The 12,118-nt window shown below is 38.4% G+C and overlaps 1 protein-coding gene across 1 annotated transcript; it reads left to right on the top strand.

Annotated features, from left to right (window-relative positions):
• Positions 1–7,375: 7,375 nt before the first annotated feature.
• Positions 7,376–11,903, top strand: npffr1l3 (neuropeptide FF receptor 1 like 3). The gene is made up of 3 exons (XM_035535813.1): positions 7,376–7,589; positions 8,005–8,104; positions 10,952–11,903. The coding sequence occupies exons 1-3, from the start codon at positions 7,391–7,393 to the stop codon at positions 11,901–11,903; spliced, it is 1,251 nt and encodes a 416-aa protein (XP_035391706.1). The 5' UTR covers positions 7,376–7,390.
• The last annotated feature ends 215 nt before the right edge of the window (positions 11,904–12,118 follow it).

The raw sequence follows: 12,118 nt of genomic DNA, 5'->3' as shown, positions 1-12,118 counted from the left end.
TGCTGCTTGTCTTCAGATATTCCACGCCACTAGTGGAGCAATATTCTGTGGAGAGATGGGACAGTGTCCACGGCCAACAAAGAAAGAGCAGTGAATTCTCAGCTATAGGAGGAAATTCTACAGCCAAATGTCAGGGTGTCTGTCTATGATTTAAACCTCCATAGAGACTGGGTTATATAACATGACAATAATACAAAAAAACCCAAAAGAAAAAAACAGGAGCAAATCAGCTTGTATTTCAGAGTCATTTCCACTTAAATGTTGTGGAATGAGCTAAAACTGTTTATATGGGCATCCCAAAATTATACATCCACTGAAGCAGTGGGACTGATTAGCTGCAACATGTAGCATTTGGTTGAAGTTAATGAGATAATTATACTAATTACTAACTATGTATGGTTGCATACATTTTTCATCAATGACCTTGACTGATAAACATTTGTCAATGCATACAAAGCATTATGTATGTATTTATTAAATAGAATTTATTATGATTATGATTTAAATGACTAAAGTCATATGCTATTCATATAGAAATCCAATTAAATCCAAATAAATAATTATTTGGAACTATATTTCAATGGCGTGTTTACAGACATTCACAGTTCATCAGCCACCCTCTACCCAACTCATCACGAGTGAGTTTCTGACCACAGCACGACTCTGACCAGAAAATGACTTTGGTGGCAGACCACTGTATGCCCAGCAATGACATCGCTAGGGAAAAGAAAAAAGTCCTAGGCTACCAATGTCTTCTTTGAAGCACTAAAGCACAATAACAAAGCATAATAGAAAAGAGCACTTTAATATTAAACTTTTCTTATTATTCACTTTAGTACTAAACCATTTTTTTTACAAACCTCATTGCATGCAGGGCTCTTAAAGGCTCTTAATGTATACTGTGTTCATTTTTAAAGAATAAACCAAAATACTGCAATGTCAAACTACAAAAGCTTTAAAGTATAAAAATATATAATTAAAAAAATATAAAACTGCATTCAAGGAGAAGATTAACAATAGATTAAAGTATTGAATTCCTTTTGAATAACTCCTGAATGATGTGAGCTCTAGTAATTTGGTGGGTAAAGAGATTGTAGCTCATGACAGTAATCCATTTTGGATTTAACATAACATGGTATATGACAGTTAGTGTGGTATAATTCAGATAGTATGGTATAAGACAGTTAGTGTGGTATAATTCAGTTAGTATGGTATAAGACAGTTAGTGTGGTATAATTCAGTTAGTATGGTATAAGACAGTGTGGTATAAGACAGTTAGTGTTGTATAATTCATTTAGTATGGTATAAGACAGATAGTGTATGGTATGGTATAAGACAGTTAGTGTGGTATAATACAGTTAGTATGGTAGAATTCAGTTAGTATGGTATAAGACAGTTAGTGTGGTATAATTCATTTAGTATGGTATAAGACAGTTAGTGTGGTATAAGACAGTTAGTATGGTATAAGACAGTTAGTGTGGTATAAGACAGTTAGTGTGGTATAATTCAGTTAGTATGCTATAAGACATTTAGTATGGTATAAGACAGTTAGTGTTGTATAATTCAGTTAGTGTGGTATAAAACAGTTAGTGTGGTATAAGACAGTTAGTGTTGTATAATTCATTTACTATGGTATAAGACAGTTAGTGTGGTATAATTCAGTTAGTATGGTATAAAACAGTTAGTGTGGTATAAGACAGTTAGTGTGGTATAATCTAGTTAGTATGGTATAAAACAGTTAGTGTGGTATTATTTAGTTATTATGGTATAAGACAGTTAGTGTGGAATAATTCAGTTAGTATGGTATAAGACAGTTAGTGTGGTATAATTCAGTTAGTGTGGTATAAAACAGTTAGTATGGTATAAGACAGTTAGTGTGGTATAATTCAGTTAGTGTGGTATAATTCAGTTAGTATGGTATAAGACAGTTAGTGTGGTATAATTCAGTTAGTATGGTATAAGACAGTTAGTGTGGTATAATTCAGTTAGTATGGTATAAGACATTTAGTGTGGTATAATTCAGTTAGTGTGGTATAAGACATTTAGTGTGGTATAATTCAGTTAGTGTGGTATAAGACAGTTAGTGTGGTATAAGACAGTTGGTATGGTATAAGACAGTGTGGTATAAGACAGTTAGTGTTGTATAATTCATTTAGTATGGTATAAGACAGATAGTGTATGGTATGGTATAAGACAGTTAGTGTGGTATAATTCAGTTAGTATGGTATAAGAGTTAGTGTGGTATAATTCAGTTAGTATGGTATAAAACAGTTAGTGTGGTATAATTCAGTTAGTATGGTATAAGAGTTAGTGTGGTATAATTCAGTTAGTATGGTATAAAACAGTTAGTGTGGTATAATTCAGTTAGTATGGTATAAGACATTTAGTGTGGTATAATTCAGTTAGTGTGGTATAAGACAGTTAGTGTGGTATAATTCAGTTAGTATGGTATAAGACAGTGTGGTATAAGACAGTTAGTGTGGTATAATACAGTTAGTATGGTAGAATTCAGTTAGTATGGTATAAGACAGTTAGTGTGGTATAATTCATTTAGTATGGTATAAGACAGTTAGTGTTGTATAATTCATTTAGTATGGTATAAGACAGTTAGTGTGGTATAAGACAGTTAGTGTGGTATAAGACAGTTAGTGTGGTATAATTCAGTTAGTGTGGTATAAAGCAGTTAGTGTGGTACAAGACAGTTAGTGTGGTATAAAACAGTTAGTGCGGTATAAGACAGTTAGTGTGGTATAAGACAGTTAGTGTGGTACAAGACAGTTAGTGTGGTACAAGACAGTTAGTGTGGTATAATTCAGTTAGTGTGGTATAAGACAGTTAGTGTGGTATAATTCAGTTAGTGTGGTATAAGACAGTTAGTGTGGTATAAGACAGTTAGTGTGGTACAAGACAGTTAGTATGGTACAAGACAGTGTGGTATAATTCAGTTAGTGTGGTATAAGACAGTTAGTGTGGTATAATTCAGTTAGTGTGGTATAAGACAGTTAGTGTGGTATAAGACAGTTAGTGTGGTATAAGACAGTTAGTGTGGTATAAGACAGTTAGTGTGGTATAATTCAGTTAGTGTGGTATAAGACAGTTAGTGTGGTATAATTCAGTTAGTGTGGTATAAGACAGTTAGTGTGGTATAAGACAATTAGTGTGGTATAAGACAGTTAGTGTGGTATAAGACAGTTAGTGTGGTATAATTCAGTTAGTGTGGTATAAGACAGTTAGTGTGGTATAAGACAGTTAGTGTGGTATAAGACAGTTAGTGTGGTATAATTCAGTTAGTGTGGTATAAGACAGTTAGTGTGGTATAAGACAGTTAGTGTGGTATAATTCAGTTAGTGTGGTATAAGACAGTTAGTGTGGTATAATTCAGTTAGTGTGGTATAAGACAGTTAGTGTGGTATAAGACAGTTAGTGTGGTATAAGACAAGACTTGAGATGAAGAGGAAAGAGAAGTATCATTAAAGAAAATGATGGTTAGGTGATTGTAGCAGTGACCCCAGCATGTGTTCCCCCTCACACAGTCATTTTTTTTATTATTATTATTATATGCTTCTTTTTTTGTTTCTTTTTACCCCTCCCATCCTACCTCACTCCCCGGCCGAGGACTGTCACCTGGGCCTCTTGTATCTGAAGGATCCTCGCCTGGCTCCGTTCCGTCATGTTAGTTTCCCTGTGTGTACAAACTCTTCTTGTCCTGCGTCCAGTGAATTTATGCGTTTTATTTTTGGCTCCGTGCTTGGTTCCCACTCTTTGTTGCTGCCGCACACCGTGCATCAACACAGTGAATTAGAGATTGTTGTTGGTTTTGTTGCACTTGAGCACAAGAAAGTTGTAGATCATTCAGATAAAGGGAAGATGGCTGAGAGGTAGTTGCAGACAGACATGCACAGATGGATATCCACAGCATAATACTGGAAGTGGATGCTGTGATTTTTCATTATGCGGTCAAGTGGATGGAGATAAATGTTAAAGAGGGGGGAGTGTTAAATACAACCCAGGAGAACACCATGAATAACAAAGGTGAGATTACAGGGAGAGTTAAACAAACTCTGTCGTTTTCTGTCAATGGAATACGAGGTTAACCATTTCTATGCCAGGCCAGTAACCTAGAGCAGTAGACATTATGAGAAACTCCGAAGAGAGAGGGATATGATGAGAAAGCTGGACTGTGGACAAGTAGAATAAGGATGGAAAGCAGACCAGCATTACGTGCCAGATAATAATTTGTATTTTAACAAGCACCATTTCTGTACTAGGAAATGGTTTCCAAAAAGAAACTGTCTTCAAATAATTGTCCAGCCTTTCAGAGATTCTGGACTGTAAATGTTTAGCAAGAAAAGGAATGTATTTGTTATTAAACCATTTAGGAACACTTTGGCGAAATGGTTTTAATGTTTTCACTGCCATCATTTAAAAGGGTATTTGGAAACTAAAAGTTTCAGCATTGTTAGGTAGCATTAGTATGTTATTTTGCTGTATTATCTGACATTCTTCTCCTCTGAGGCGCCTACAAGTTGCATATGCACGTAGAAAGGAAGGCTAATAGCAGATCTGTGTTTGAAAAGAAGAGCTTAGAAGAAAGGTATACACGGAACATGCTGGTTTAAAGGGACCCAGGATTTAAAGTGAAATGCCAACGATGGCTCAACTTAATACTCAAAAGTTTTAAAAGACTCAAAGCACCTGAATATCACTCAGCCTTAAGGCACAAAACACCATTTATTATTATTATAAGCAGCAGAGATCCCAACACATGATATTCAAACCCTTATTTCTACGTAATATGTAAACTGACAATGCAAACTGTCTGGAGGATCGTTAAAACCATTTTGAAGAGTACAAGCAAGCTTTCAGATGCCGATTAACCATCTGGTGGCTGACTAAATTGGTTTCAGGGATTTGTCCACAGCTGAAATCTAAACAATCCTTTCCCTAATTCATGACATTTCATTTCACTCACTAGTTTAAATAAGATGAGATTGCTTTTTATTGGGAGTGGAACATCTTGGCTGGCGCTTTTATATGCGGTGTATAAGCAAAAAAAATTTTTAAAAGGTTCTCGTGTGCTCACAGTACGGAAAAATTCATTTCTGCTTGATAGTGTGATGGTGGTAATAACCAGAGGGTCCTGATGAAAACTGAGGTCCACGTTGTATTGGTTTTCCCCCACTTCCTTCTCAGACATTGGAAACCACCTAAAGCGTTCTTTGCTCTACAGTAGCCTGATGGAGTCAAGGTGTGAAATATCTGTGGCTTTTGAGAACTTTACTAAGATCTCTAGACTATATTTGTGTTTGTATGGACTTCACAAATAATAGCACTATATTTATTCACATTCATTTGTCCTCAACCATGATTCTATTTTTCAGTTTATAGACTAATTCCATCTTATGGAGAGTTTAAAAAATGTAACAAGCATTTAAAGCTTACAGAGGACATTTTTGCACCAGTAACCAAGAGTGCACAGAGTGCTGAATTAAAACCAGGCAATGAATGGGTTAACTACTATTAAATACCGTAATCGACAGCCAGTGTTATCAATCACAGTCTGGTTAATAAAGAACGATAAACCGACTGTAATATTTCAGTTCTAATGTTTGTCTGATGCTGTGCGTACGCGCACACTCAGGTGCATGGCCAGGGTTGACGGCATACGCGGTTTGCCTTCGGAGCGCACAGGCTGAAGTCGAGCGACTGTAGCGCCTGAACTCTTCCAGCACTGGAAACAGGATTCGCTCTGTGTCGTGGTCACTCTAACGCTCTTTCTCTACCATTCCTGCGGGACGCCATTATTTTATTATTCCACTCCACGGTAAGAATAGTTGTTTGGTTTCTCCTGACAGTAGGACTGTTAAAAACTAAAGTATTCATTTTACGTTTAGTCGCATGGCAAAGTAATAGTTTTAGATTGCTTATAATGTACAGTATTGATATGTTATTTTTTCTAATAGCGTAGCACTTGCATAAACGTGATGCATTACAGATTGGTTAAAAGTGTATATATATATATATATATATATATATATATATATATATATATATATATATATATATATATACACACACACACACACACACACACACACACACACACACACACACACACACACATATTTGTGTATATGTATATGTGACATTTGGAAGTCAGGGGCTGGAGCATGACAATATAAAAATGAATATAAATAAATAATATATAAAAATGCATATAAAAAGATATTTTTGAAATGTAGAAATATTTCTTACTTAAATATCAATTACATGTTCAAGTGTCCTGCTGCAGCCCTTAATACTCTTTGGACACTTGAGTTAACACATAGTAGTGTTAACACATTAGTAGTGTAAATGACACACTCTGCTGTATGATTTTTGATGGGTATTCACCTAGGACTTACAAACCACTCCAAATGTTGAGCAATTAAAAGCTCTTCTATTTCATGATTAAAATGCAAAGACTGTGAAATGAGTGTTGGGTAAAATCTTTATTTATATCCAAGCTCTATCTACAAATTATTTATACTGAAATTATTTTATTTACATTATATATGTAATATATGTAGATACAGTATTGCAGATGAATTCACCAGCAGGTACTTTCTGTTATAATGCAAGACTTTTAAAACTATTAACACAAAGGTCTTAAAAGTTCTTAATAACGTACATGGAAAGAATGTATTTTAACAAGGTAAAAATGACAAATTTTGTTATGTTTCTGAGTAGTTATAGTGCTCTGGAAGTTGTTTCATATATATATATGTGTGTGTGTGTGTGTGTGTGTGTGTGTGTGTGTGTGTGTGTGTGTGTGTGTGTGTGTGTGTGTGTGTCTAACCAGTTATTAGAAATGTGGCGCTGATTATATGTTAGACTGCATTCTCAGGAGCCATTACCAACAGCTTGCTATACATAACACATAATAATAATAACATTTAAGAGGTCAGTTATTAGCAAGCAGTACAGGGTGGTAATTATGCAACCAATTACTTGCAGGTATTAGTTCTCAGGGGTCATTATGCAAAGTGCAATCTACATAGCATTAGTGACAAGACAGTAAGTATTTGGACAGATCGGAGAAAATGATGTAATGACTATTGACTGTGAAAACAATATAATGATGAAAAGTGATCGTCAGTGTCTTTTTCTCTCCTTCTGTTTCTCCCTCTTTTTTCTCCCACACTTCTGTATCTATGTTCCTTCAGGCTTGCTACTCTCACCCATGGACGGACAATCTCACAGAGACAAAGCAGGAGTGGGCCGAGGGGTGTGGGAACTGGCCCCTTACCTGACGTCAGATCTGCTCCCCGACACCAACGCCACCAGTGGCACCAACTCAACTCAGGCAGAGCGGATCCTGTTCGCTCCGTATTACCAGCACTCGCTGGACATGGCAGCTGTGTTCATCCTGGCCTACCTGTTCATCTTCCTGCTGTGCATGATGGGAAATGGTGTGGTGTGTCTCATAGTGCTGAGGAACCGGTGCATGTGGACGGTCACCAACATCTTTATCCTCAACCTCTCCATCAGCGATCTGCTCATAGGGATCTTCTGCATTCCTACGACCTTAGTGGACAACCTCATCACAGGCAAGTGGCTCACTCCTCAGGTTGGATCAGATTCAAGGAGAATCTCAGTGTTATTGGCCATTATTAGGGGTCAACACCAATGACAACAGGTGTTGGGTTACAATCTGAACAAACTACACCCAGAGTGGGAGAGTGTGATGAAAACAGAGATGAGGTGAAAAGTATGTGTGTGTGTGTGTGTATATATACACTTTTCATCTCTGTAATAAAAATTCGTACCGCTGAGATCATATCAGTGTTCAATTTCTCAAAAAAGATAGTTATCAGACAGTCGTAGAGAGTAACAGCACTCATCAATCCTCTGTGATATGCACATTTTGATGTAATACAGGTGAAGTATGTCATGCAAGTCTGCAAAGGCACAAGTGATTGGTGGTGCAGAATTCTAATGAGTTGTCAGTTCTCCTGTCAATAGGTTGGCCCTTCAGCAATGTGATATGCAAGCTGAGCGGTCTTGTTCAAGGAATGTCTGTCTGTGCCTCAGTCTTCACACTGGTGGCTATTGCAGTTGATAGGTAAGTGTTTATGTCCTTTTATCCAAAAAATCAATCACTCTGTAAATAGAGTCAGAGGCTTGACTGAACCTGTCATATTTAACATGCAAAGCTCACACTATCTAACGGGTATGTTCTTGATGTGTATCCTTCTTAGCCTATGTGACCTAACTGCAAAAGTCCCTTTAAAGTCTGATGCAGGCTTTTCTAAACTAAAAGTGTCTGGCCAAAATTCGACGCCAGTGAAGTTATAAAGTATTTCTTTTTGTAATTGGTGTGTAAAGATAATGTTTAATGGGTGGTAAAGCAGAAGTAGATGAACATGTATTGCTTAATTGATAAATGCAAAGCTTCAAAAAAATTGACTCAAAACGCACAGAATATTTAGAAGATATTAATGTGTGTATCAGTTCAAACAAAGACATCTCTTTAATATTCCAATATGGGGAATACAGCATTAGAGGGAATACATTTTGTGTATGTCTGCAACCCCCTCTTCTATCAAGATTTGCTGCCAGACCCCTGCTATGCGCCGTGTTTCTATTTGCACCATCTTGGTGGAGCAATATGCTTTGATTTCTTTTCTTTTTTTTCTTTTTTTTTTTACTTTGAAAAGGGGGTTGTTGAGGAGAGTTAATGTCTATGGTAAATATGTTTCAATACACATTTCAATGGTCCACAGCTTGCAAATAGGGCATGATAGGATTTCAGGTAACCTAGTCCACTGTTTTATTACAGAGAGACTTGCTGCCAGCTTCCAAAGACTTGTATTATGCTGTATATTTTAAGCATTTATTACTATTCGTTACTAAACAAAAGAAGGTAAACAATGGTGGTGTGCTGTAGAAATCACTCCCTCTCTTATCAACTAAAACCTTTTCAGATCCAGGATAAACATGTGGAACATACCATGTACTGATACAATTATCAATGCAGATAAATCATATTATTAGCTGATAATAGAACTCTCTAGTCCAGGCCATGTTTTAGAAATTCTTGCCCATGGTCTTTCTAATAAGATCTACCAATTCTTTTCTTATACAATAGTAACAACCGGTTTTATTGCAACAAAAATAGACGCACAGCAACGAACCTCTGCGGTTCCTACTAGCATTATATAACTGACAGTAATTTCTCACAATTGCGTAGCGGGAAAGGTGACAAGTTCCGTAATACAAAGCTGCCCATGCGTACGTTGAACAAAAGCTTCAATACTGGTAAAAAAGAAAAAGTCTAACATGACTAATTCTAAAATAATCTGGAAACTAGATATGACATACATTATGCCAGTTTTCCTCCATTTCCGGTGCTAAAGGACTCTGTAGTGGGGGGCTTTACCCTTTACACTTGCTATTTCCCCACAGTGGAGGATTTTTAAACACTGCATGATGCACACTGATGTATTGAACATGAATAGCGCTACGCTGAGTAGGGCAGGGATCCCGTGCTGCCCAAATACAGCAGGAATTACCAAACAGCGCACGGAAGTGGAGGATAAAGACCGCAGACCCTTTGGGCAGCAGCGAGCCGAGACTCTTAAACTTGGCTCTCTGCCACCCTCCCTCAAAGAAAAGAAAACTACCAGCCTGACATACTGTGTGCTGAAGTACTGCAAAAGGTACCCATGACGAGACCAGCGTTGATACCAAAATGATCACGCTAGTCCATCCTTAGCGACGCCAGTCCTTCCCACCACGCCAAACCACCAATATTTCATGTAAGCTTCACATCATGACAGCGCGTACACAGGCAAGCAGCTGTTAGGACAGAGCCGCGGACAGTGAAGGGTGCCTATCGCCACAAACAAGCGATGTTATTAATGAACAAGCGGTTAATTCATTAGCGTAGCGCCGTATTAATTGTTGCGGTTTAGTTGGGAAAATTGTCATTATGCATAAATACAAAATGTAATTAATTTATTCTAGAAAATGTCACTGGAAAGTAGGATCGGTCAATTAACTGCCATTTGAAATTAGTCTGTCATTGAATTACTATTGCTGTAAATTTAATGGCAGCACCACCAATCACCAACATTGTTTCCAGTACCTGCAGAGGCAGCAAAATTCTGATAGCGAGACAAGGTGCTTCTTTCATTTAACACTTCACATTCAAACTTAAATTGAGTAGGCAGGCTTGAAGGATGTACTTGCTAGGATATGTATTTGTTTAGACGTTGATTGTCAGATTATGAATAGCTAAAATAAAATTAGATCTGACTTATATCATCATAGGCCCTCACTGAGATCGTAGACGACCATGACATGTCTCTTCAAGACGAAGTGAGATATGTAAATACAGTTCACACCTGTGTATGCGTTGTCTTTAAAGTAATCTGGAAAGCCTTAAGAGCTGGTTTCAGCATCTTGCTTTAAAATGAAAGGGGACATTGACTCCGGTTTGACCAATGCTTACTCAGACATCCTTAGAAACTTTGTTTGGGGTTAGAGAAATGAGCGTAGCTCAGTGTAGTTCATTCATTGCTGTTGTTTAGGGAGGCTTCAGTTGAAAATAATTTCAGAAATGCTTAAAACCTGGCCCAAAAGGCAAAAGAGGGGTCTGGACAGATATATTGACAAACCTCTTTGTAAAGCATTAAAAGGGAGCAATTGTGTATATCAACTGAGTGACTGACTATACAATATTTTAATGTTTTAACTTAGCCACTATTTGAATGTCTTAACTCCACTAGGTGAAATAGGAAATATTAGAATTTTGACATAAAAAGGAATACTAGAAATACATTTGTTTAAAAATACAAATAGATTTTTAGTAATAAATTTAGAATACAGCAAAAGTGTGACTTGTACAAATTCTGAATCCATTTTTTCCTTCTTTTTCCCACTTTGCAAAACATTGTTTTATCCCAAGGTTCCGTTGCATAGTTTACCCTTTCAAGCCCAAACTCACGCTTTTTGTTGCTAAGGCAACCATTGGGACGATATGGGTATTGGCTCTGGTCATAATGTTCCCCTCGGTCCTGATGTTGACAGTCGAGCAAGAGAGAGGCCACTTCATGATCCACAACAACAACTACAACCTGTCTTACCCACTGTACTCCTGCTACGAGACTTGGCCCGAGCCGCAGATGCGGAAAGTGTACACTACAGTCCTGTTTGCCTTCATATACCTCATTCCCCTGGTTCTGATCGTCCTGATGTACGGCCGCATCGGTGCCAAGCTCTACTCGACCACCGTCCTGGTCAGCGTGGACCAGACTGACTCCGTGCCTCAGCGGAAGTCGCCGATATCACAGAGGAAGATTAAAGTGATCAAGATGCTGTTTGTTGTGGCCCTTCTCTTTATGGTCTCTTGGCTGCCCCTGTGGACTCTGATGCTGCTGACCGATTATGCACGGCCCGAGGGTGAGCTTCTGGAGGTGCTGACAGGCTACATCTTCCCTTTCTCTCACTGGCTGGCCTTCTCCAACTCCAGCGTTAACCCCATCGTTTACGGCTACTTCAACGAGAACTTCAAGAGGGGTTTTCGGGCCGCCTGCAAGCGGGGCACCTGCTGCTGCAGCCGGCAGCTCTCGCTGCTCCGGTTCGGGACGGCCCGCAGTGGCCCCAAGGCTCGCGCACACCTAGATAAGGCGCTCAGTGCCAACCCGCTCAGTTTGGGGGTAAGGAACAGGGTCTACACGGACAGCGACCTGACGGGTTGCGTGCATCTCGAGATGGAGCACCGGGGGCTGCCTGCGGAGAAGGGAAACTCCAGCATGGAAGGTGGCAACGGAGCGGCCGAAATCAAAAGAGAACTTCTAGAAGACACTGAAAGGATCTCTCCTACAGGAACTACTGTTTACCAGGCATGGGAACATTGAGTGGCAAGCACTAGAGCAAGGCATGTTCCCAAACACATTAGGTTTAAAAGTACAACGAATTACCATAAAGTCTGGCAAACATCATCAGGAACTTTATCATCTTAGCCGAGTCAATTAAATGTGTCGGATAACTGTCCGTGCCATAGGTTGCTACAGGCAATTCTTGGAATGTCAATGAGAGAGACAGAGAGTGCAAATTAATATGAAATGGAATG

The sequence above is a fragment of the Electrophorus electricus genome, chromosome 17 (genome assembly GCF_013358815.1).
Source record: "Electrophorus electricus isolate fEleEle1 chromosome 17, fEleEle1.pri, whole genome shotgun sequence".
In the NCBI taxonomy this organism is placed as follows: domain Eukaryota; kingdom Metazoa; phylum Chordata; class Actinopteri; order Gymnotiformes; family Gymnotidae; genus Electrophorus; species Electrophorus electricus.
The sequence above is the reverse complement of the archived record's forward strand: the minus strand, read 5'-3'. Positions and strand labels throughout refer to the sequence as shown.

Excerpts from the sequence above, each read along its gene's own strand:
- npffr1l3 (XM_035535813.1), top strand. The coding sequence starts at position 7,391 with ATGGCAGCTGTGTTCATCCTGGCCTACCTGTTCATCTTCCTGCTGTGC. Across the intron at positions 7,590-8,004 it reads AGTGGACAACCTCATCACAG|GTTGGCCCTTCAGCAATGTG; the intron begins GCAAGTGGCTCA and ends TCCTGTCAATAG. Across the intron at positions 8,105-10,951 it reads GTGGCTATTGCAGTTGATAG|GTTCCGTTGCATAGTTTACC; the intron begins GTAAGTGTTTAT and ends TTTTATCCCAAG.